This window comes from Aplidium turbinatum, chromosome 14 (assembly GCF_918807975.1).
Source record: "Aplidium turbinatum chromosome 14, kaAplTurb1.1, whole genome shotgun sequence".
Classification (NCBI taxonomy): domain Eukaryota; kingdom Metazoa; phylum Chordata; class Ascidiacea; order Aplousobranchia; family Polyclinidae; genus Aplidium; species Aplidium turbinatum.
The window spans coordinates 20,496,212-20,523,699 of NC_137485.1; the positions used below are offsets into that span (position 1 = coordinate 20,496,212).

Consider the following 27,488-nt stretch of genomic DNA (forward strand, 5'->3'; position numbering starts at 1 on the left):
AATGTTTGGCCGTTTTAATAAGTTTTTATATTTTTTTATATCATAGTATGCCTATTAGGTTTTACAGTATCATGAACGTGGTTGCACCTATAACATGAATGAAGTCATACATCAGTACCAAACCTATACTTGTAACGGACTTAAGCAGGTGTTAATTGGGCCATATTATCGTTAGGTTGAAACCTACACGTTTGCTGAAAATGTAACAATGATATAAATTGTGAAAGTATTTTGTCCATACTTCACGTGATGTCACTTTGAAATACAAGATTGTGTTTGTTCCGTGGCCATGGTTTGTTCCAACCTATTTTTCATTCATTTGGGGTAGGTTTAGATCAGGGGCGCTCAACCCGTGGCCCGCGAGAAGGTTCTGAGTGGCCCGCGTGATATTTTTCGAAATGACATATATTATATAATCAACTCAATCGCCAACGTAATTTATGGCGAACTTACATCCCGATAAATTGGCATTTATTGTTTGCTTTCTTTCTCTATTACTCTATAATCCCTAGTGCATGGGGTGCGCAACTGTTCAAGTTAATTTTATTGTATCACAATCACAATGCACATTGTTACGCATCACATTTTCCACATTATTACGTAAACCCTTTTCCACACAATAGTAATGGTGCTTCAAGAGTCAGTCAATCAGCAATATTTCTTCAGTTCAGTTCAGTTGTTTTTATTTCTGACCATCATATCAAAACAATACACGTCAACATAGGTAGAAGGTAGAAGGAAGAAGGTCGAGAAATAGGTAGAAGCGACAAAACGCGAACGTTAAAACGTGCTTGAGACCGAAGTAAGTTATTGATTTGAAAGAAATTTGGCACGGTCGCAACACATTCAGAAAAATTTAAGATATAAAGGGAAAATAAAAAATAAAATGTTACAAAAAAAAACAAACAAATAAACAACATATGTTTAGGCTATAGCTTTATTAGCCCACATAGCTTTAGCTGATATATTTAAGATTTGTATTGACAGTTGCTATGAAGATCGGCCATGGTGCGTTATCAAGAGTGCTGATGGTCGTAAGGGGAACACGTCTTGATGCGTTTAGCTCATAGCAAAGAAGAGCAAGGCAGGCAAAGAAAACCCCACAAAGAAAGCCTACCACGGGCAAAGCCATTTCAAGCGCAACGCACCATAGGCCTTGCACGACTCACAAAATAGATAGGCTATAACTTGACGACAGGAAAACAATGACAAAAACAAATAAAACAAACTAGCAAAAACAACATCATCTTTCGGAAATTCAATTATACCCAGGGAAGTTATATCTTGAAGATATCAAGCGTGCTTTGATAAAAGTTGCGTTGATAAAGCGATAATTTTAGACCCCAGTCAGCTAAACTCGTCACCTCCACACTGATCCAACGTTAGCAAACGTTGAATTAATGCAAAAATGACAGGCATCGCCAGCTGGGATGTAGTAGTGGCATGTCACAGTAATATGATAAATTTGGGTTACCGTATGTTTTACACGTTAAACCATAACAAAAGTGAAAACAAAAAAAATATCCAATTCGGCATGTTAGAAAAATAGATAAACAATCAGACAATAGCATGACGATCCAGTCCAAGATATTGATATAAAACAACTGGTTGGAGCACATGGCCACCGCTTCATCGAAAGAAAATCTTGCTTTTTCAAATTTCAAACTTCTTGCAAATTTCTTGCTTTTAGCGAGAGAAGTTCAAAACTTTCTATTGTTAGAATTTTACAAAAAAAATTGTTTCTTAAGAAAAAGATCAGACGATTCATAGATTGGCAGTTTTCGTGACATCATTCTTCGGCAGCACTTACTTCCGCGAGCAAGTTTTTCGTGGATGAATCTAGGGACAGCCGGACAATACATTACGGGACGCGCAACTCCGCTGTTCCGGCAACATCAGAAGGGTCAATTGCCAATTTGACATTTTTTACGCTTTGCTGCTGGCTTGCTTTCAACTAAAAACCTTAAACCACTTTAAAACCAACTTCACTCTTCTTATATAACCCATAAAATGTACAAACACATTTCTAAGATTAGAATTTGGGTGTGAGGGTTTTAATTAGAAATTATCAGACAGTCATTTTTAGATTACAAATTAGCAGTAAATACTCAAGTGGCCCGTGCAACCATTCGTAAACTACATGTGGCCCTTTGGCCAAAAAAGTTGGACCCCCCTGGTTTAGATGTTGACCAAGCAACTTTTAGGCCTGATAGGCCCATCAACTTGAAACATGGCTATTGATTATGATGCTAAACTCCATAGGGCTCAATATTTTTCCACTCGGTTACTTGCGTTGTAATCAAAGTATCCAGCCACAAAATTTAAATCCAGGTATCAACATCCAACATCAATGCACTTTGTAAGTAACGTGGGCAGGGTTACAATTGTCAGGTCACAGTCATGATCTTCACTTATTTTTGAGTTTGCTCAAGTTAAATTCAATTTGGGTTGATATGAACATCTGTTTATTTATTTCTTCAATTGTTGACTTTATAACATAAAAGACAACACATAACTTCAACAAATAATGTCCCAATTTATAGGATCGCTTACAAAATGCATATATTCAAAATGAATTATTTATGGAAGCAAAATTCTAATTATAGTTGGCTAGCTTATACAGACAAAAAAATGGCTGCAAAAAGAGTTTTCTCAAAGTAGCTTCCGACAAATTGTACTTAATTGGCAAATTTACACTTTGAATTACGCAGGTACTAAGTCTATAGTGCAATAATGTGATCTCGAATCTGTGTAAAGTTTAGAAAGCATGCTTCAAATAACATTTTTGAGAAGTTGGGTTATGCGATTTTAAACAAATCGGTTAACCTTGCTTGGATTCTGCAGCGGATAACAGAAAAAACAAATTGAGTTTTACATTGCGTTGCGTGGGACAAGCTATAGAAGGTGATCGGTGAAAAAGAAAAACTACAAGCGTGCAATAAGCTGATGTTCACAAATTCAAATAATTATCGTCGACTACATCTAATATTCTATCATGAATGTAAAGTATTTTTTTAAATCGATGCTTGTTCGTTAAAGCTAAGCCCCGTAAAGGTGCAGCCTATCATATGCATTTGACATGCAAAAATAAGGACTTTTAGACACTTTTTAACGTTTTTAACATACAATTATTTTTTCACTTATCCAAGAAGAGAACATGCCTATCAAAAAGAGGCATAGCAACTTTAGCGTTTTTATTTTTGTTTGTCTCAGATGACTAAAAGGAGTTGGCTAAACATTAGCATCGATATTAAATGATATTTCATTCTCTAGACACAGTATACCGCATATCTTATGTAGGCTAAATTATTGCTTTTTTTTACATTTTTAAACTCTACTGCGTAGAGTTGCTATTGGACCTCTGAGTGTTGCCAGGGTGGATTTAAAATAACGTCAAAATTTTTCGCTTGTAAAATCGAACTCCCAAACTTACTGATAATTTTTTTCTCCAGTTTGTAATGAGAATAACTATGTGATATCTTTTGCCTGCGTGATTCTACTTACGCTTTTAATTACTTCTTTGTGTTTAGCCCACGATAATGGAGCAACTACTTGTGACGCCAGATCGAAGGAAAACCAAGCTCTTTGGGGCAAGATATTCCGACTTATCCTCACAGATTTTCTCTGCTGGATTCCAATTTGTATTTTGTCATTTTTATCTTATGGAGGCACCGCCATTCCCAGTGTTTTCTATCCCGCCACCGCTATTTATCTTATTCCTGTTAATAGCGCCGCCAACCCGTGGATTTATTCATCGTTTTTGTTGGAGTACGTCAAGAAGATATGGACTTCTAATCGTGGCTTAAAATTTTTTTGCTTGCATAACCGAAGTATCCAAGGTAGAGATAGAAATAGAAACCCTGAAAGTCGGAGAAATAAAGCATCGATTGACATCACAATGGGCCCTAGTTTTCCTTCCAGCGTCATGAACAACACAAACGATGGTTTGACAATGGCTACTGAGTTGTGAAGTTGAAGAAAGTATCGCTCAACTTGCGAGAAGAAATGCAATGCAGGCCGCTTGCACTTGACCAGAGTTGATTTCAGGTTATGCGCTGATAGGGAGGCAAAGTGGTTTATCAGAAGTTGAACTCTTCTGTTTTAAAAAGTAAAAATATGATTTTGTGAGACCGAGCGTTGCTGGTCAACTGTTAATAAACATTAGCGTTCTTTCTATGCTTTACAAGTCCAAACCTGCTAAATTTTAATTTCAGAAAGGTGTTATCGTTTTTTTGCATCTGCCAACGCTTGTGTGTATTCCTTACTTCTCGTAACAAATCGTTTTCGCATAAAGGTGAAGGTGGCTAAGTCATGTTCATAAAAAACCTGGGGAGGAGGGGAGGGGCAATGTTGATGAGCAAAAAATATATTCCAAATGAAAACAATTTACAAAAGTTTATCATCAACCAATGTTGAATTTTTAGATCTCCAAATTAAGCCAGAGTTACATTCGGCCTCCAGTCAGTCTGAATTGACTTTGGAATCGGCCAAGCGCGATTTCCGATTTTGCTCAAGACCTCCTGCGACAAAAACTTCTTAAGTCGAACTATTAACCAAATAGTGAGGATAATATTTGCAGTCTGAACTCCTACAGTGCAATACCTGTTTTTAAAAATAATTTATTTTTAGTAGATTGAATTAAAATACACGTTATTCATTGTATTCGGAACCGATCGAGTCAGGCGCGGATTTATGGGGGGGGCCCAGGGGGCCCGAGCCCCCCCGAAATTTTGTGAAAAATTGTATGTTTCCGCATCAAATGGTTTGATATGCTTCTAAACAGCTGATATTAGTCCCTCGGCATCACAATTGATGAAAATGGTTGTTTTAATGTCTATTTTCTAGCATATCGTATATGTCGTAGCATCATTGTTCATATCTGTTTAGCTTTTTCTTTCTTTTTAATTGATTTTCAAATTGTCTGGCCCCCCCCCGAAAAAAACTCTTAGATTCGCGCCTAGATCGAGTATTTTGATAATGATATACTAATATGTTTATGTATAGTTGAACTATAGCCTATTAGTAATAATGCCAGATTGGTTGGCAAGAATAATACCAACAAGTGATAATACAATATCATCAATACAAAGTCATCACCCGTGACTTGTACCAAAGTTTTTCTTGGGTAAATGGGTTAATTTAATTTATAGAATTTCATCTGCTTATGGTGTAAAAACGACAATTTTGACAGTAAGCTTATGATAAAAAATGTCGCAATTTCTGTAAAAACTACGCTATTGTTGCAAAAGCGTTTCGACCACAATTTCACGATCGCCAAAGTTATAAAATTAAATTTATATTCTCAATATAGTTCAAAATTTTTGCTGTACATTTAAGATAGTCATAATTTTTCTTTTTAAAATATAAAAACTTGCATTGAAGTTAGTGGGTTCATATTTGGGAACATATGCGGGATGTTTCAGCTGACCTCCCTGGGGTAATTTGCTCATCAGTTAGATCACACAATAACGTTACAATAACGTTACAACAGATAGCAAGAATGTTCATTCCAACCAAATAGTGACATCATTTTTTAATCTATTTTATCAAGCATCTAAATACCCTATTTATACTTTCCATGTAAGCTAATGATAAATTTTTAGTCAAAAGATAGTGTAGGACTGTTGTGACCCTATTAGACGAGTGTGATAAAATATGCAATTTTGAGGTTAAGTCTAGAGACATGTACGAAAACAAAATAATAATGGTTAGGTAATGTCATCACAACAAATAGCTTGCTAGGATTTGGAATAAAGATCCTTTCCAATGTTCACTGGGCTTTTACGAAGTACACTAAGCCCTTATGATGCTAAAATAGTGTTGTGTGACTGCTTAAGCCTTGAGCTGTTCAAGATATTACTAAGCAAATGTGGTATGACGAAAGACCATGAGTACTTTCAAGTTATTTTGACATGCTTCCCGGAAATGTCTCACCACACAACAACGACTGTATGATGGAGAATCAATTGTGTTCGAAAAAGTCATTTTCTTGCCAGCTTATCCTGCTGTCTTTTTGTATCAGTGGATTGCTTGTGATTTTCGCTTGGTCATAACGAAAACATGTAATTTATTCTTACCACATTTGTTACTAAGCTTACTACTACACAGCAACTCACATAAATAATCTTTCAATTGGATTGCTATTGTGAGGTGTAAAGCTTGATGTTAAAGCTATAAAAATTTTATTAAGAAATTGTCAGCATTAATTTTCATAGTTTTGATGTACATTAGAATAGCAGCTGTATCAACTTTCTTAAGTTAATTGATTTTTTAATTAACTTTTGCTCTTTCTGTGTATTTTTGTGCTGGGTTAAAATTTTGCTCTGATGTTTCTTTCAATACAAAATAGGAACTGATCAAAGAATTTTGAGGTAATCAAAAGTTACTTTCTTCTTTCTTCTTCTGATAAAAAACAAAATAAAAAACACGAAGCTACACTTGCACATGAGCACAGACCAACACTTGTCTAACTGAATCGTCCTTTTCCTAACTATATTTTAATATTTGCTGATGAAAAGAGCTTAAAGTGACAATGTTTGTGATTACGTGCCAACAAATGTTTGCACATTAGTTTGAAAACTGTCATTAACAAGTTGCTCACGGTGTATCCCAGCACAGCGTAGCGCCAACAGAACGAGATGAAATATCTTGGTTATGATGATATCAAAGTTTTTTCTTAAAATCAAATCGCTAAATTTAAATCAATCACTTTGTATTTAAATTGCATTGAGAGATTTTATGAACTCGTTTTTGGTTTTAATGAAGACGCTGGACTAGAGTTGCATGCTGTTATCTAACTTACTTTTCACTGAAGTTTTTCACTCTATCTGTAAAACACACCTTTGATGGAAGTCAAGTGGTATGGAAACTTCAGAAAACTACCAACCTTTGTGATGAACAAACCGCGGTATTGTTGTTACATAATTATGTTTTCTCTCAAAATTATTTCGCTTTTATTGTTGCAGCTTGCAACGAGGAACTTGTTTATAGTTGAACTTGCTTATAATTGCAACGTAGGCAAAATTATCAGACGAGTTTACACGGTGTGATCTTGAGCCGGCACTCCATATAACATCAAACAGGTTGCTACGCCGTTGCGAGCAGGAGCAATCTGCCGTAATGGTTGTTCGTGCGTCACTCGAGTTCGAGTCACGTGTGACGCAAGAATTATTTTGCATAGTTCTTCAGCCTTGAAAATTCTAGACTGTTCTATCATGGCAACTCTTTCTCAACTTAAAGTGCCTCTGACAGGAAAATAAATTCGCTAAATTTATCTAAGATACCAAAAAGATGACACTAACAAACTTTTCTGACCAGCAAATCGTAAAAAATATCAACAGGCTACTAAGTTACACGCTTGCAAACTTTCGTTGACATCGGCGAATCTGGCACTCATTCAATTGCGAAAATAAAAACGGCAACACCTCTGTGACGTCACAGTAAGTGGGAAGGATACATTCTTTCTCTGTGATGACTTGGTAAAGTATGGTACGGCTACTGCAAAGCGTGAATGTGTGGGGCTCTGTTGATCTAAAGCATGCGCAAATTAAGAATTACCGAAATGAAAAAGTGAACTTATTATTACTATCAGGTTTCGATCAAATAGGTTGAGTTTACTTTTATCAAACAGCATCTCAATTCAATTGAAATTGCAGTTTCATAGGGCTACAACTTTCATACTTTTTTATTTGTCCTAATCTGGCTATAGCCATTTGCAGTGTAACAACGGTATTTCACAAACAGCATCTTTGATTTATGGTTGAGGCAATGCCTACAAATTGCTGTTTATGTGACATTGTCAGTGACAAAGACCGTGTGCTTTCTTTTCCCACTTTCCCACAAAACAAGGTACTGAGAAGAAAATGATCAAAGTTTTCTTCAAGTGTTCGAAAGTGGGATGGGCCGTACAAAACTAGTCGTATATGTTCACTTCCCTGAAGATGATTTTGTTAATACCACCAAAGTAAAAATGCCTACAGGCATGAGTTGGAGTGTATACTACAAGGTGATGCTCTCGGAAGCAACAATGGGATTGTGATGCCGTCATGCATTGTTTGGCGAATCCGAAACAATTTTCCAGATCCAGATGGCCGTTACACAGGATTTCAATGGCCAACTGAAGGCACATTATGAGAGAGAGAAAGAACTTTTATTTATTTTTGAATACTGATGATGAATTAAATATGAATGATGATTCGTACGATTTCTTCATTTTTCACTTAAAGTATACTTTAGGTTTTGTAGGAACGTATCCAGTACAGTTTTATTAAACTGCAAAAAACAATAAATCTTCGAAAAAAGCAACCGCTTGTACCAACTCCGACCAAACTGTGATCCACCAATTAGCCTACATCTAGGAAGCGTTGGTTTCATCCGTTGCTAACGACGTCCACTTAGGATGACGTAATACCACCAAAGTCGTCCCAGAGCAGTGAAATATAGAGTTTCGCCTGTGGTGGCGCTGCGGAGCAGTCGTTTGATTAAATTACGCCCTAACCAGTCGAGCTACGAGGTTAAGATTAAAAAGTTCGCTAAGTGTAATTCTGCGCTAGGAAATGCTTTAAAAAGTTACTATACTTGGATCCCACCTGTCAGGGGCACTTTAAGGCAATCAACTTACCTTGATTCTTTTGTTGATCTTGATTTGGTTTTTAATTTTGTCCATACCACAAAGTAACTTAAATTAAAGTTGCAAAACTCGTATTCAGTATCTTGTTTGTTTTTGCTTGTTTTGATATTTTACTGATTTTTACTTCATTTCTAAAGTTACTTTTAATAAATGTACTAAAACAAGCAGTAAAGTAATCGAGAATTATAAATAGGGGTTTTGGGACTGCACTGTCATGTCAAACAGCTTCATTTTCTAAATACTGTAAGATACGTGAGTAATACGCCTCATAACATCTTATTGCTTGAAGCTATGCAATTTTCGCTTTAGAAAAAAAATCGACAATTTTTGCTGAATTGTTACTATTTTCAAGCACAAAAAATATAATTTGTCGTTGGTTAACCACAACGCAATCTTGATTTTCAGTTTAAACTGCTTCCAATCTGATGTTGGTTCCTTTAAAAACAGTCGTCTTTTTAGACTTTTAGAGGTATAAGCTATTTTGCTGCTACAAAATGTTGCTGTAATGGATTTGCGATTAGGTAAAAGTTAAGAGTGACAGAGCTTTGTAAGGCTATACTTGAAAGAGTTAACAAACAATTTTGAACATTATCTTGTGGAGTATAAAGGTCCTTGACATGGCAACTTTTGTAGCAACAATATCATCATCAAAAATGTCTAAACATGCGACGTTTATCTTCATGAAAAAGAAAATTTGTATTAGGTTGTAGTGCTACTTGGCAGTCCAGATAAAAAAATTATGTCACAATTCTGGATATCTTTTAGAAACGAATATTCGTGTTTAACTTTCAAAACAATCAAACCGTCAGTGGTTTTTCGATCAGCAACGTATGCAATAAATCTTTTTCGTGTTTAACTTCGGTTGGTTGGGATTGATTGGTTTGGAATCTTTATTTTAGGACTTGATAGAGTATTCCTGGCAGCTTCGCATACTTGTAGAGGCTTACACCACTGACGCAAAGCTGGTTACTGAGATTGACAGAGTGGAGCTTTTATTAGTTGTTGAATTGTAGTTGCTGCCTTGCTGGGAATGATTCCATCTACCAGGTGCCGGTGAATGGAGAGCAGTCCTGAAATGCGTTGATCAAACACACACTTTCAGAGTCAAACCAGCGCCGCTTGATCTTGAGTCGGGCGAATGTAAAAATGTAGGAGTTTTACATCAGTTGATGTTGGTCTGACAATCAAGCAATAATAATTTTTTAGGCGGTTAATTTTCGGTTTACTGTAACTCGAAAGCAAATGCTTCAAAGCTAATTTGACATTTTACAGCTTTGCACTACACGGCTTCAACATTGAAGCACCAGACTTTGCCGCAAACTTACGACCCTATCGTAGCATACCAGTGTGCCTCGGCACATTTTGGGAAATTCTGCCATATTAGACCGAGACACACAAACAATGAGGACATCAAATAATAGCCTATTGTTGATCAGCAATTATCAGGTTTGTAAATGTTTCTAAAGACAAATTAAAGCTAAGAAACTTGGCAACTAGACATTGAATTAATTCCTTTTCCGGGTCTTTTGTAATGTAAAGGTATGGTGAGGTATGCTATTTTGAGAGGTATGGTTCAATACGCAGCACCTGTGGCTCATGGCTGTACCGGTGGCGGATCTAAAAACGTAGGAGGAGGCATGAAGTTTTAACCTGCAAGGTTTGCTTTAGAATTTAGTTTCAAACGTTGTTTCTTACATTACAATCTCAGAATGATTTTAATAATTAGTTTATTTTTGACAGACTTTTTTATAGTCTTGTAGGGGTATTTAGTGTAATAAATTAAAAATGTAATAAATTAAATTTAACCAATTGAGTTGCCATTGGCAATAAACACGAAATAGTCTATTTATATTTTAGTTTTGGAAAAGCTCTAAACTTTCTATCTCTTAAATCCACTTCTAAAAATACGCTTGCATTGGGCAAGCAAAACGAGCGAGAAAATCTTGCAAAAGTGACAAAAACGTTTTTTGCGGGTTTTTTCTTGTGGAGAGGGACACGTGACCAAGTGGCCTCCCTTTGGATCTGCTTCCATCAGGTTGGGTCACGGGCCAACGCGTTCACCTTTCTTTAACAATTTCAGTAAATTATACCACATTCTTGATTCACAACCACTGGATAAAGACTTTCATAAAATGAATATTTAGAAATGCCTTGCCAGTTGACTAACAGTGATTTCTTTGAACAGAAATCGTTCGTGTTGTGTTTAAGTTACTGTTCTAAAACCAGTAGCAAATTTACGGAAAATCGTGGGAGAGCACCAGAATTTCTACAAAGCAAAAATTCTCAGCAACACAGTTGAAATCTAATGAAGAAGCAAATAGTCTGGTGAGGGATCTGCGTGCTTGCTACAAGTGGAAAATGTCTGGAGTAGCATTTACTATGATCACACAATACTTTCAATCACGCTCTCTCTTTATAATAATAATTTTGTTCTGCACCGCAGAAGTTGAAAAATTCGTTCTGAAAATCTCTGGAAAAAGGCAGCGAAATTGCAAACCTTTCTTCTATCTTACTTGATCTGATTGGTGTGTCCAGCAAGCTATATACGTGTCTATAATTCAATTCCCATGTTTGATGATGATGTTAGAACGATAGCTATAACATGCAAGCCTACTCGGCTGCGCCTCTATGCGGCTGTGCTGATATTGTCAGCTTGTAAAGCGCTCGGAAAAGCGACATATCTCGGCGATGGATACAGCCAGGCGCGGATTTATGGGGGGGGCCCAGGGGGCCCGGGCCCCCCCCGAAATGTTGTGAAGAATTATTGTTGAAATTCTATGTATCCGCATCAAATCGTTTAATATGCGTCTAAACAGCTGATATTAGTCCCACGGCGGACTTAAACTTATCCGGGGGGGGGGGTAATTTTTTGTTATTATTATGATTAAAATCATCCATCGATCAGACTCCTTTATTCCGTTATACAACTGCAAATACATTTTAATAGCAAAATTTGTTGAAGCTGACTCAGCTGAAACCAACGCTGAACCAAATGACGTCAGTTGAAACAATTTGAAACCTTGAATGGCTGTTTTATAGTTTTTAGTCTTCACTATAATTTCAATCAATTGCCGTCTATGCTTGCAAACATACAAACATCCATTTGGTCATGGACACTGCATACAGGGTTTTAAACCAGATTTCAAGTTTACTTTGCATGCTTAGCAATTTTTATTCAAGCAAAATGTATTTTTCAAACATTCACAATTGATGAAATGGCTGTTTCTTTTAATGTCTATTTTATTTTATGGCATATCGTATATGTCGTAGTATAGTGGCGTAGCCAAGGGAAGGGGGGGGGGGTTGGAAGTTACAACCCCCTTTGGCACGCGTGTGACATCACGATATTGAGAATGATGCTTTCAGTCTCTATGCCTCAAAACAAAGTTTTCCTAATTTTAAACGAAACTGCATTAAAAGAGCGAGTTTTGCCAATACCAAACATTCAAATATCTCAGCTGGGAATTAGCAACAAGAAAACATAGAGACTTAGCTTTATTTCCGAAAAATGCCCAAGAATTGATTGATTGATTGAATTTTTATCCTCGGACTGGGAAAGCTTCAATGCAGAGCTTAATCCTGGCAGTTTTGCATACTTGTAGAGGCTTTGAATCACTGACGCAGGCCCGGTCACCGAGATTGACAGAGTGAAGTTTCCGATTGTTGAAGTCTTGTTGCTGTGGAACTATTCCATCCATTAGATGCCGCTGAATGGAGAGCAGTCCTTAACGTGCGTTGCTCAAGCGCACACCCCGAGAGTCGAACCAGTGCCGCTTGATCTTGAAGCTTCTTCGTTCCAGAAGTGACGCGCTAACCAATTGAGCTAGCTATCGAAAACGTGATCTTATCCTTTTGATATGCCACCGGACAGCACCATTTTACAGGAATATTTATACCCACATTTTTGTTGAAAATGCTCTCAGAATGCACCAAATTCAAAGTAATTTTTCAAAATTTTCCGGGGGCTGCCCCCAGACCCCCTGCCGCTGGGTGTCGTCTTTGAAGAAGACACCGACGGGCTTCTCCCGCCGGCTGTCAAAACTCCCCCTTTCAAAATTCCTGGCTACGCTACTGTCGTAGTATCATTGTTCATATCTGTTTTATCTTTTTCTTTCCGTTTAATTGATTTTCAAATTTTCTGGCCCCCCCCGAAAAAAACTCCTAGATCCGCGCCTGGATACAGCGTTACATAAAACACAGGAATATTATCATATCATCAAATACAGTTACTACTCTCTAAATCCTCTACAGCCTGTTTCACCCTAAAAGGTTGCAATTGTAGGGTTAAACTCGATTGTCCCTAGCTTGAATGGGCAATGCTCGCAAAAAGCCGTTATTTACAAAACCACCATTGATAACGCCCAAAGGTCCTTAATTACATTGGTTGTTGTGAAACTACTTTTAAAAAACGTTTCTCCAACCACAAATGTACCTTCATGGATAGGTCTAAACTAAACAGCACCGAACTATCTAAGGCAGTTTGGGACCTTAAGGACAGGGGTGTTCATCCTAAAATATCATGGTCCTTCCAGAGCTATGCCCGGCCTTGCAGTGGAGGTAGTCGCAATAATCGTGGCCTCTGTCTTGCTGAAAAACTGGCCATTCTAAAGGAGGATTGTAACCACCTTCTAAACAAACGTTCTGAACTAGTGGGTAAGTGTCGTCATCGCAACAAATTTAAACTTTAAAATAAAATAAATTTCATTTGATTTTTACAGGTTACTAGTAGCCTACTACAGATTAAAAGAAAATGAAAGGGGGTAGGCTACTAGCAAAGATCTATAGGATTGGCCCATGATACAAGAGAAGGATCCACAGAGGATACAAGCTAAAATGAATAAATCTACAAGTGAATAAAAATAACAATAACCTCTCAAGTACATGTAGCTCCACACAGAGTGAAATTTGCATGACTTTTGACTCTTTTTTATTTCTTTAAAAAAAATATCTAAAAAGACATTTTAACTCTTTTATGTTTGTTTAAAAATAACGTCTAAAAAGACATTATTAAAAGATAACTACGAACAGGGGCCGGTGTTTCGATCTTCCGATCTCTTCAGCCTAGTAAAATGAAAGTAGAAAGTCGTTTTGACATTTAGAGAAGATGGTTTCTAAGAGTGATGTAATAAGCCAATGAGAATTCATTTAATTTTTAATTGATTTTATCGCCAATTCAAAAGTGTGATTTTTTTAGAAAAGTTGTGCTAAGCAATGATTGGAATTTGTTGAAAATAAAAACTTGAGAAAAAGATAGAAATTTATCACTAAGCTAGAACATAACAATCATCTGAGATGGATCCAAAATACAAAAAATTAGATACTAGCGGCACATATAAGTATTAAGATTCAAAGAAAATGAAGGGTATATCAGCAAACATCTATAGGGTTGGTCCGTGATACAAAAGAAGGATCCACCGAGAATACAAACTAAAGTGAATAAATCAACAAGTAAATAAAAAAAATATTTATTTGTTCTTTAATCAAAAAACATCCGGCGACACGTTTTAACCCCCCTTTCTTGGCAGGTAAGTTGGAAATTAAGTTTCCTCGTTGGAAATTACATTGCTCTGAATTCTTGATACCGCCATTAGATTTCTTCTGAAAAGTGATTGAAGAACAAAATGCACCGCATTATGAAGTCTACCCTTTGATTTTTTTTGCTGTTTGTTTCGATTTTTCCTTATATGATTCTGCAACATATTTTTAGATCGAACTAATTAGTTGCTGGTTGGTCCATAGGTCAAACTACTTATTAGTCTACAAATATTTAAATTTACTAATGACCGAAGGCTTCTATTTTTAGAATAAGACTTATTTGGTTGGTTGTGATTGATGAAGAAGTTGAATCTCCGATAACAAAGTTCCCCGTACCACGAGCTAGTAGTAGGCTGCAGCAATTGAATAGCTAAGTTTTTTGATCAAGCTGGATTCGATCAATTTTTCTCATGTCTTCAGATGGCGCTGCGATGGTGAAATTTGCCTGTAACAGATCAGTTTATTTTATTTTGTTCTGTTGGTGAATAAAAAAAAATATACAAAAACACAATAATTACAAATAAATAGCACAACAAGCGTGGCAGCGCAAGACTAAAAGGTTACCAAAGTCAGCTGCCACCTAAACATCTAAAATTAAGAACACCAATAATAATACCGGTAAATAACATAATACCGATACTTAGCATAATACATAACAGTGAAATAACTATACAAGGCAACATAAAACATAAGAACTGTGCAAGGAGATGAACAAATGATATGTTTTAGGAGTGATTATTGTAAAAATTCTTTAAAAAACATTTATATTTTAATTTAAAAGTATTGTAAGATGCTTTTTTATTTCTTTTTGTACAGTATTTGATTTCAAAGTAACACTCCATTGAAACATAATATCTTCTTACTATAGTTTGAAGTTGCTGATGGCAAATATAAATCATTGTTTTTGTTTTGACGGGTGCTATAATGGTGAATTTCACTCACAAAAGCAAAGCAGCCAGCAAAGGCCTGTGACAGCATTTTGTGCACAAATTTGTACATAAATTTTGCAGTCTCTAATTAGATAATATCTTCAATTCTGAGCACATTAAATTTATGTTAAAGAATAGTTGTACGTGTCGATCTTGGCAAAAATAGGCACAATTGGACAAATTTGTTCTGTAACACTTGAATTGGAGCAAGTAGTGTAGAATTTGCTCTTCTCCAATTGATAAATAATTGAATGATAAGATTAATAATAATATTATTATTATTTCATTGCAATCGTTCATCAAAAGTTACACCAAAATAGTTTATACTTTTCTTCCTTTGAATACTCCGGCCATTGATTGACAGACTAAAATTTTCTGCTGCACTTTGTTTATTGCAGAGAATTATATAAGAAATTTTACTATAATTTTATGACAGTTTATTGGATTTTATCTACACATCAATTTATTCTATTTTTGTATTGACATTTTTTCAGGAAGAAGGCAAGCATTTATCTGACATATGAAACTTTGAATCATCTGTACAGAGTAGTTGAAAAAAAGGACGCATTCGGAAGATCTGTCACATAATAGAAGAAAAATCAAAGGTCTAAGGATTGGCCCCTGCGGGACACCACATCAGCATTGAGATTAGAATTCTTACCGTTAATTTTTTTACTTTGTTTTCATCTTGTTAGTTATGATGTTGAAACTTTTAAAAACTTGCCTCTAAAGCCATAATGGTGAAGTTTTTTTTAAAGTAGGCCTATCTCATGATCAACTGTATGAAAGGCTTTACTTAGATCAACAAAAAGCGATCATTTAGTAGACCTATATGTGTGACCATTCATTGTCAATAAAATTCATCATCCGTTTATATAAACTTTTTCAAAAATTTTGACAAAAGTTGACTATGAAGAAATTGGTCGCTAATCTGTAAAGTGTAAAGGGAAACTAACTTTAGGTAGGCTACAGGTATCATGAAGCTCTTTTTGAGTAGTTACACCAGGAAAGATATTTTGCAAAACACGTTTATTTAATACTTTTGTGAAAAGAGAGCATATAATTACCTTAACCGTTATGATCAACCTGAAAGGTCAAACCAGGGATATCTAGAGAAGGGGATATGAAGGCTCGAAGCGATTGCCTTATTCTCATGACACTACCAGGGCGGTAGTTTGCAGTGCTTTAAACATGTGGTTCTTTTTAAAATCGTAGAAAGTTTTGTAGTGCAGCTGGTACAATGAGCTACAGGAGACAGTTAGCAAATGTTACATAGAGCATATTTAAAGAATACTTGTTTACAAAGACAGTTGAAAAGTTACCAGTAAGCTGTTTTTTTTTTAACAAAGTCTTTGCAGTAGGCTAGATGTAAAGCAAGTATATGGGTAGTTGAATTAACAAGCAACCATGTGCATGCTGTGAATATCCAGGCCTGATGCTAATAGCGCAATGGAAGTTATCATAACAAAATTTATTAAACTACTATCGGTGCCGATTGTCATTTTACGATAAACACAAATTATTTACGATAAACAAAAGCCCTTCTATTGTCAGACTTAATAAAAGCCTTCGTATCCCCTTCTTTAGATATCCCTGGGTCAAACATACATGAAGATTTGTTCGCTTTGAGGTGCACTATAGCATCAGATACTTCTACCTCATTTATACCAACAAAGCCAAAAAAATAACATTTGCTGTTTAACATGAATTATTCCAAATTTGAGTTGGAATTTGGAATTCTAGCTTCCATTGAAGTACCAATATTTGTAAAGTAATTATTTAATAAATCAATGCATTCAATAGAATCTGTTTTACATCTTTTATCATTTATAGTAACAATTGAAGGAAGCTTTTTATTATTCGAGTTTATTTTCTCCTTTATCATCTTATAATATAATGATCGTCCATGTTTTCTTGGAGTGACTTGTCGAGGTTTGGTTGCTGCTGGATGTCATTTTTGTTTGTATCAATATATGAAATACTGTACATAAAAAGTAGTACCGTAATATAACATTTTAATCTATGCATTATTTCATATTGTATTGAAGCGTTTTAGATAATAGTATGATGTCTTTATATGACCTATAGTAGACTCTATAGTCTGTCTAGGGAATGGATTAAATTCCATTGTACGTTATGTTTTTCGCCATCATCTACTTGTTTTCTAACGTAAATCAAACTTAATATAATGTCGAGTACTTTTTCACCTTTAAAATCAGAAATGGGAGAACACTGACCATTGGGCAACTATGCAGAGAACGTAGCATGTAGAACGAAGAATGTGTTTGACATTCCATACAAAATTGACACTGGTTTTTCATCCTATTCCTTATAAAATCATTACTGCTGGCAAAATAATAATTCATGCCCAGCAATTGCCAGATTATTCTTTCTTTTTGTAAAAAAAAAAAAACAGCAAGAAGTGTTATGACGTGATGTCTGTAGCAGTTTGTAGATCATGGCATAACCGGCCAGTCGTTGCGCTCTCCGGTAATTACAAAGCCCATACTTTGATGTCAAATAAAAGCAATTTTGTAGGTAATTAGACAAAAAAGGAAACACTCTTTAACACAATCTGCATAAGCTGCTGGCTGATGTTAGCTATAAGTACTTCGTAGCAAGGAGAGGAGGACAGTTGCTTAGAGTGCTTTTAAGGCAAAACCACCAAAGAACGTTGCTTGTTTATGCGAACTCCGGATCATATAAGCTTTCGAATGATGAGAAAGGATGTAGATGTATTGAGCCTATGTTGTGATGAAAGTGAGTTTTGAACTGGAGACCATCTGCATCCTGTTAATTAAAGAACAACCAAAGTCGATCTATGCTGTTGTAGTAGTAGTAGCCTATATAATATGATAATATGATATTATCATAGCGTGCAAGCTTTCAAATTTGACCTGAGACCGACCTGTAACCCTTTGCGGTCAGAGTGGCTAGACAAGTAGGTAACGTGAGTAGTAGCCTACTATACTTCATAAAATTCGTACATATTTTGGACTATTTTTCTTACCATGCAAATATTGAAATAGAATTTAGCACTTGTGCTGAATATGGTCTGGCAATATTGATATCAGGAGTTTACCAGTGACTTGAGGTTCAATGGTCACACTTTGGCTACGGTACTTCGTTTGTCGTAGCTATCTTTTTTAAGAGATATGAACTACGTGGCCTATAGCCTAGCCCTAGACTTACAGTTTGTAATCAACATTACAGCATCCTTCATTCATTATAGATTTGCATATTGGCAAGGCCTATGTAGACAGATCGCTATGTTACGAACTAAGAACAAAGACCAGAAAATTTTGTTACAGCTGATATCCGAGTGGTGAGAGCCTTGGTACGGCACTGGATAGGACGTCGGTTCGACACCGCTCAAGAGCATACGGCTGCGTTTTTGGCAAGACACTTAAATGCGGTAGGCACTTTAACGTACCACACTTGCCAGGTAGTTCCCTATAGTCATGTGCTACTGCTGCCACAGCAAACTCGCTATAACCACAGCGAACTCCCAGCATCAGGCTAAAACAGGTCGTTAATATCTACATTGTGAAGTAAGCAATGATCATGCTGCTAAAAGCGAAACTCAATCTATTGAATAAAATTGTTGTTTGCACCTTTTTTCTAAATATTATTATTTTTTGTTCTCGGTATTGCGCTCTGAAACTTTTCCCAAAATAGAAGTATTTGTTCTTCTCAGTTTTTTTAAAAGTTGCCGTTTCAATTTCGATCACAACTTAAAGTGAAATTAAAGTTAAAATAATTGAAATAGGACAAGAAAATGGCAACCCTCAAAAATCAGGCAACACTGAAACCGGAATCGGAGTCGTTTATTTTTCGTAATACTCCACAACCTTGAACACAATCCCAGCAATACACTACCAGTCTAGAGTCTACCATATATTATTGTTAATGTGGCACACGTAGTTCTAACGCTGCACCCAGGTTGAAGACACGTTCATGCAAGAATGCCCGGCGGTCAATTACTGCCGGTTCCAGCGTCCACACGCGACGGGTCGCCCGGCCCGTCGCAGGCCATCTTTCTGGGCAATGCAGAAAGAGCCTGTCTCCCTGGCCCGCTCCGCCATTCTAAATTTGCGGACGGGTCATGTAACGTTTCGATCCACACTCTCCCTCCACAGGTACCTCGACTCCCCAGCCTGGCCCCCGCGACCTAAGCTGGTGGACTTACCCCTCCGGGTGCATCGTCACCCCTAAATCACGCCGCTCCCCGCCGCCGCGGGGTGTGGCAGGCCGGTTTCTGAAAGTCTTCGACCTGGCTATGTTTGTTTGTGCTCTCTCGCCGTGTCAATTATTTGTACCCGTGCGCTGTTGATGCAAATAAAACAGTTCAACACTATTATTATTTCATCGATGCATTTTGAAATAAATGTTAATCGATTTTAAAGAAATATAAATTGCAGCTGACCCTTCGCACTGAGGTGCCATTTTCGATGCGATTGTAGGTTACAGTTCGTAATTTACATAATTAATTGCCAATATTCACATAGGCTAAGCATTCTTAACTGTTTCAACTTAAGAACCATTTTTTGAACTAGTTTTTATCACAGACAAACCGCGTGTTAATCATTACGCAATCTTATCCTGAAAAAAAAGAGAAACATTGAAACAATAATTCGTAAAAGAATAGCTAGAACCAAGGGTGTGCAGTGTGTATAATCGTCATGGGCCATATTGCACAATTGTAAAGTCTACCATATTATATTAATACGCCTGGCCGACGCTTAAGCGTTGATGAAAAATTATGTTGCTGTTTTTACTGCAGACAAAGGCTTGTTTCGTACAACGCAGTCGTGCGGATGGCGTGTTGCATGGCTGCATGAACCGATTTAACAGGATCATTAATCAAGTGGGCAACCGTAGTCGAAATGATGTATGCCCAGTTTCACACTATGAAGTTTTAACAAAAATAGCAGACAAAAAAAAAACAATTCATAATCGAGAACCGAGTGCTGCGACTGTCAGGTCTTTCTTGGCGTGTTAATGAACAAGAACCTTTCAGTCAACTATTTTGGATTGGCTTTTAATCAAGAAACAAGTCCTCATTAATCATACCAGTGCGTCATTTGTTCACCAGACTAGCATTTGATCAATGCCTTTTATGGCAACTATGTACTATCTCTTTCAGTGGCTGAAAGATACATAGCCGAGTGGGCTGCTGTAGGTTGGCACATAATGCACATTGCAACTATTTTGCGAGCCACAAAAAGAAGTCACATATTGTCAAAACGAGTCTTACTTCAGAACAACAAGAAAAAATCAATTGACCAATACTTTTAAACGTTATGACCAAGAACGAAGCACGTTTTATATGAGCCTATTATGAATTGCACGCACAATATTGCACATGCTGTATAGCTACAGGAACGCGAAGTTTTTCCTGCTGGAAAAGGAGATAATGAGACGAACATAAAGTTTTCTATTCAATTGTACAAAAAGAAAAGTCTTCTCTAAAATAAATGAAAAGAAACCAAGAAAAAACAATTTTGCGTGGGCTAGAAGAGAAACCTTGCTGGTTAAGAATAACAATGTCCCTTATCCTTATATCAGCGTGGTCCGACTCTGTCAGCGTGGTCCGATCTGCTAGTTAGCCTATCACACAGCTTCTCCAACTAGCGGCCAGATCCAACAGAGTTATGTACCACGGAGCAGTAAGTTATAACATTTACCTAGCTTTGTTTTCCGTAGCCTACAGTTGCCGTAGCCTACAGTTGCCGTAGCCACAAGTTGCCGTAGGCCAGCAGCAAAATGTCGATTTACAAGTCTAACAGGAGTCTAACAAGCGTAAAATTACTGAAAGTTAATGAAAGGCAGACGAATGACTACTTTTTGGTTTCAAACAAAGACAAAGCAACAGTATAACATTTTCAAACAGTATTCCTTGACTACTGAAACTGTTAATTGAAAGATGTCGTTTGTAAAACGAAGAGACAACACCACGCTTTCTTGACAATGAATATTCTAATGAAAATCGTTCGCCTCACTATAGTCGGTACTTATTGAATCCACCTCCGCTCCAGGAGATATGGATTCAATAAGCGGCGGATCTACGTTAGGTCTCCGGATGACCCAAATAAGCCAAGTGTGCATGATTGTTAATCATGTTATGTATAATGAAAGTCGTAAATAACTTAATAAATACAAAAATGACACATTAATCACTCAAGAAATGCAAAAAAAGCAATATCTGCGGAAGAATCTCTCCACGACAAGAGACTTCAAATAGAGTTTTATATTGCTTTTTTTGCATTTCTTGAAAAAGTTTCCGCACAAGTTGCCTTGAAATTAGCATTTTACTGCGTCGTCAGACGTTAGGAGTGGATCCACTAACCGGAGCAGTAGATCCACTAAACGGACGTTAGTAACTTATGGAGAAATTCAACTGAGTTGTCAGCCAACTACCGGTCAGGATAAGTCTACATATGATTGGATAAGACAACGACCAACCAGTGGTTAGCGATACGGTGACAATAAAGTTTATATAGGATTTGACTCAATTGGTAACCACTCAATTGGTAACCAAATGTACGATTGCAATACCAAACTAACATGTGCTATTGACTAATTGTTAAGTGTGCTACACATCATTTAAGCTTTGTGTTGCGTTGATATGAAACCACTTTTGTTCAACTTGTATGCAGGCTATATGCAACGCAAATCACTCAACTTTAACCTTTGACATTCTTGATTAATTACAGTTCTTGAAGGCGTCAAACGAATCACATAATGTCGTCAATGCACCTCCCTGCGTGCTCTGCGTGCTTTCTTTCAGACAGCCTCATGATAAACGACGTCACTTTTAGCTGTCCACTCAGCCAGATCTTGGGTCGATTGCCGCCACTGTTACGTCACCACGTTGAAATAATTAACATGTTTGATAAGTTTGCTTGGCAGGTATTAGCATAACTAATTCGAGTAGGGCTGCTGCAACAATTAAAAAAAAAAAACTGTTGGACCTCCTCCTATTTTATGATGACAGCATTTTGCAACATTACATCAGCAGCTTTGCAAATTCTTATAGGGCAGTTGAAAAGAATATTTCTCCATTCAACTTGCAGTAATCTGTACAATTTTTTTTTATTTGAAACAAAAAGAAACCAACGCATCGACTTTTGCATCAACATCAATCAAAATATTTTGATTTCGAGCAGCCCTAGAAACTTCTTTAAATTTGAAACATTTGCAACTTTTGACTGATTTTGTCAGATAGACGCGCTGCGGGACTCGGTGCGCTTAGGTAGCGCATTTACCTACATTATGTACAGGGGAAGATAACCAGGTTGAATTTGAACAGTTGATTCTATTTTAGTTTTTGAAAATGTTGAGAGAAGTATCAACGGTCAGTGCAGTTAATCAGCCGCTCAATGACATTTCAACTTCTTAAAGTAGGTCAACAATTTTCCAACTTGCATGGACTTGAGGCATATTTAATATAATGAATTAGCTGGCTAGCTGTATAGTGCGGTTGTGCGGTGCCATATGTCTGTACATCAAAGTATTTGGTGCTGTGACTGGTATAACAGTGTTATGAGTTTAATTTAGTTTGAAACATAATTATATTTCCACCGCTTTTAACAGAACTGTGTTATAGTTTAAGTATCTTTTGTCATTGACTATGGCTCCTCCTAGAGTGCAAACATCTGTGACGTTGTTTGGTTCCCCACCTTGGGGATTCCGTCTGTCCGGTGGAAAAGAATACCATCAACCACTTGTTATCTCCCGGGTAGGAAACAATTGTTTAATTGTATATTTAATTGCTTTTGCATAGTTTTATTTGCTGTTTTCCAATAATACCAACCTCTACTCACCTCTACCCAGGATGTAATAAATTGGGTGGGTCTAGTTGCTAAGGGAAAAATGGTCGAGAGAAAGAGACTGGCCACCCCACTCTCCTTAGTTCCGAAGGCTTAGTATAATGAGAATCTTATCTTCTAATTCCCCAAACCTTTAATTCAAGTATGGGACTCACCTTTACCTTGTCAATGTCAATGCTTATTTATGGCGCGATACTTAGCTACATGTTAAAATAACGGGAGCTGACTCGATAACTGCATGTCTCTTCGCTACCTGCTGTGTTGGATCTGTAAATAGGCTGTAATCGCAGTGTTATTGTACAATAGGCGCAAACTCCAACATGACTAGGCCTTTGCAGTGTATTATGTTAATATCAGCATGGATGTGACAGTTCCGATGCAACGTAATAACTTTGGTTGGTTAACTTGTGACTTGACGAGTCGAGAACATGGACCCACAGCTGCAATATGATAGCTTGATTACGAATGTGCTTGTTAAACACCTCATGCGTTAACACACTGCGTCAAAAAGTAATCATCTTTTTTCTAACCCTATTAATCGTAATACCAGGTTACACCAGGAAGTGTTGGGTCGAAGGGTGGATTAGCTCCTGGTGATGTGGTGATAGCGGTCAATGACCATTTTGTACATGACATGACCCTGGATCAATGCGAGGCCAAAGTAAGACAAGCGGTTGGGTCGCTGTACATGGTGTTGGAGAAGTAAGTTACGCTGATATCTTTTCAAAAACTAACCAACAAAAAGTTTTCTTTGTAGCTAGTAGCTCACTGCTGTGTAATGCACTGCCATTATTAAAGTTAAAACAACTTTTTTAACTACCAATCATTCAACGTAGGCTACTCTTTAAACCATTTTTTACAATCCAAACATTATTATATCAATCAAAAATTTAACCACTGATTCCTGCATCTGTTGGGGTTGTAAACATAAACTTAATCAGGAAAACTCTGTCGTTTGTGAAAGCTCCGAACTCAAAAACAAAAATCGTTGGACTTGATTTGATTAAAATTAAATGCAACAGTTTTGCAATTTTTGAAAAAGAATGAAAAGCGTATCGGATCCATTGCTGTGTAGTAACAGGCTACTACCAGCAACGACCAGAGAACCAAGATTGAAATTTAATGGAATGGCAAGCTGTTGTTTCTCTCACATTTTACTTTCAAGCCACCTAATTTGTTCAACATGGCATTGAAATCGATGAAAAATATAGAGGTCAAAGTTGTAAAAAATAGACAAAGCACTCAAAGACGTTCAAGATGACACAAAACAAAAACCTTAAAGTTTAAATTTGTAAACTTTATGATCGTAAACTTGAGCTCGGGCCTTGAACTAGAAAAGAAGTATCAATCAACATGGCAGTCTTAGCCAACTGGAATAAGAGGTCATGAGTTGTCAAGACATAAAAATAGTTACTCTAGACTAGACTTGGACAACTAGAATTTTTGTAGTCTTTCGAAATTAGATTTAATTAGAGTAATTTAGGCTTTTACAAATTAGACTAGGATTAGAATTGGAGCTACCCAAGTTTTCACAAATTAGAGTAGAATTAAACTAGATTAGAAATACATATATTTCCACCATCACAGCGCCAAAACCCCTTACGTCATAATATACATTGTAACGTCAGTGAATTGATGAATTAATCGAATTTTTCATGACTTTGCTGCTCAAGGGATGGAATGACACTTTGATCTTGATCGTTTTATTGCATTTTTTCGTATAACTTTGATAAGAGCGCAATATCCTTCCATTTGCCAAAAAATACTGTTGGACAAACTAGAATTTTTAGCAAAACTGGAGATTGGATAAGAACTACAATTAGAGCAAAGAAGTTTTTACTGAATTAGATTAGAATTAGAATTACCGACATTTCGCTCTAATTTATCTAATTAGACAACTAGAATTAGGCTATCTATAGTTGTCCAAGTCTGCTCTCGACTGTTCGTTTGCGTGTAAGTGCTTTCGTAGGCGATGCCCAACCAATAGCTCAAGACGGAGTCCGTCTTGCAATAGCTTCATTGCTAATTAGCTGTAGGTTAAGTGTATTGATCATTTAACTAGAAATATATTGACAAATGACCTCTATGTGGCAATAATACCTAGGTCAACCAACTGAAACTTTATTAGACCATGAACACCTATACTCTAAACCGCAAATTTTCGAAGCTACCGTTTTATTGGATTTTCGAAGTTTTCTTGCAACAAATTTCTTTTCGAAGTTTTCTTGCAACAAGTTGTCAATTTTCGAAGTTTTATTGCAACAAATGGCTGTTTAGGAGCATTTTTTAAAAATAAAACTTTAATTTGGCAGACGCTGCAGGATTTGTCTATTAAAATATGAATTGTTTAGCCTATAACTTTTAGGCTTACTTTCATTGTGAACGTTAGTCGCAGCTAATCAAAATCTATTTTGACAAAAATGTGTTGCTTAACTTTTTCAAACGTTTTTTGAATGATTTTGTTTAATTAGTATGAAACATTTAAATAATGCAGAAAGCTAGTTGAATTAGGAGGAAAGCTAGTTGAATTAGGAGGCTATCTTTAGTAGCCTCATTTTTTTGACACTTTATTGAGTTTTAAAAAGTGAGACCATTGTTTTTAGCTGACCGAAGTTAACACAATTTTCTGCTTTATCTCAAAATTTCAAAATTTACTTTGACAGAAACGCCGCCCATGTATCCGTTCGCCCATCCGGCCAAGTCAATGTTGATGGAGACAGAAATGTTTATGTACGTAGTTCACCGTAAACTTTACATAAGAGGCCTCACAAAATTGAGGTCTTAACTTTTTTCCCAATGGTGTATCAAAAAGTCAGTTTTACCATTGTCTAAGCTAAAGATACCGCTTTTTTCGTGTCACTAGTGTTTCGTGGATTTAGTAACTAAGTATATTTTGTTAATTTTCTAACTCGAATTTGTATGTTTTCTTTGCATGTCGCCCATATTGCAACCTGATAGAAGGAAGACATCAGTGTCTCAGAGCGGCTATCACGTCATAATAGATGTGCAAAACCCTTCTACGCAACACCCCCATCCAGCAATTCTCCAGTCTCCACTCAGGCTAAAGAAAGCAGATCCATATCAAAAAAACCTCCAGGATTCCGATCTGTTGCCTTCCGTCCGAAAGAATCCCTTAAATGCGCAGACCAATCAAGCACCGGGCTGCTCGGCGGGACAGCTCTAAATCAAAAAGCAAATTCTTTCAACAGCATTCCTAAGCAATTCATTTCTTCCTATAATTAAACTAAAGATTCAGCTCCTCTTCAGCCTGTGGATCTTTTAAGCTAATCTGTGTCACATCGTCGATCTTGTGAATCAATTCTGGCAGTGGTTTTCAAACTTTATTTCCGTGCAACGAACTTCAACGTATTCTCGGTCTTGAGATGCACAAACAATAAGTTTGTTAAGATTCACATATTAAAAAAAAGTTTATTTATTGAAATAACAAGAAAGCAAAGTACACAATGATTGAATGCACTGTCGAAGCTTTTTCTTTTTTTGCAATAATACAGTTTATCAAATCTTATAAGAATTCGCGAGATTATCACTCCCAGTTTTGTTTAATGTCTCATCAACATCAGGACTTGTTTCCATCACTGCCTCGATAGAAAATCTTACGTTGCATAATTGCAACAAAACGAAAAGTAGGCTACTGGCTATGTAGCCCAGTCTTAGCAAGGCCTGTTCAAGTGTCGCCGTTTAGGCTTATTGTGATTAAAAAAAGGGTAAGCTTGTCGAATCAAATTTTGTGAGAACTTATAAAGAGTTGTATAGAGTTTGGCCGTGCAGTTATTGATATTCTTTATGACTCGGTAATGTAAGCTAAAGTAGGCTACATGCCGATTGCCGATCTAGGTTAATAGGATATTTCCAAGGATGTATCACGTTGCTAATTTTTACATTTGTACTATACAGCAAGTTGTATTCGGTCTACTTAATTAGGTTTGTTTAAACTGACAGGTACAAATCTTAGAACGATTGGCATTTATAAGCGACAATGACTGAAACTGTATGTCGAACATTTCATGTTAAACTTTTTGTTGTTTTTCTGGTAAACTTATCTAAAAAATTGTTATTGTTGCACATACTGAGCTGTCCTTAAGCGTTTTTAAAAATAAGATTTGATTGTGATTCTTCCGTGTACAATCTCACATTTGATGACTTTTCATTTATTTTTGCGGCTTCGTGATCAGTTAAGGGGCCATCATAATACCCCTTAACTTTGCAGTTGATCAGCGTTACATGTTGTTGATTAAACATTGAAAATTTTTAAAACTCGCCAAAAGATGTCTGTAGCATGCTAAAGTTTAATAACGTTTGGTCTACTACATAGTTCAGTTCAGTTCAGTTGTTTTTATTTCTGACCATCATATCAAAACAATACACGTCAACATAGCAAAGGTCGAAAAAAAGGTAGAAGCGACAAAACGCGAACGTTAATACGTGCTTGTGATCAAAGTAAGTTATTGAGTTGAAAAAAATTTGGCACGGTCGCAACACCTTCAGAAAAATTTAAGATATAAAGGAAAAAAAAATGTTACAAAACAAATAAACATATATATA

General features: G+C 36.5%; 1 protein-coding gene across 1 annotated transcript; it reads left to right on the forward strand.

The window, feature by feature from the left end:
* Positions 1 to 22,697: 22,697 nt before the first annotated feature.
* On the forward strand, positions 22,698 to 27,220 carry LOC145783525 (PDZ and LIM domain protein 3-like). Its single transcript, XM_082595414.1, has 4 exons — positions 22,698 to 22,834; positions 23,476 to 23,627; positions 25,589 to 25,655; positions 25,884 to 27,220. Exons 1-4 carry the CDS (start codon positions 22,727 to 22,729, stop codon positions 26,166 to 26,168), a joined length of 612 nt encoding a protein of 203 aa, XP_082451540.1. The 5' UTR covers positions 22,698 to 22,726; the 3' UTR covers positions 26,169 to 27,220.
* Positions 27,221 to 27,488: the final 268 nt, after the last annotated feature.

Coding starts and splice junctions, on each gene's coding strand:
- LOC145783525 (XM_082595414.1), top strand. CDS start 22,727: ATGGCTCCTCCTAGAGTGCAAACATCTGTGACGTTGTTTGGTTCCCCA. Junction 23,628..25,588: donor CTGTACATGGTGTTGGAGAA/GTAAGTTACGCT, acceptor TTACTTTGACAG/AAACGCCGCCCATGTATCCG. Junction 25,656..25,883: donor ATGGAGACAGAAATGTTTAT/GTACGTAGTTCA, acceptor GCAACCTGATAG/AAGGAAGACATCAGTGTCTC.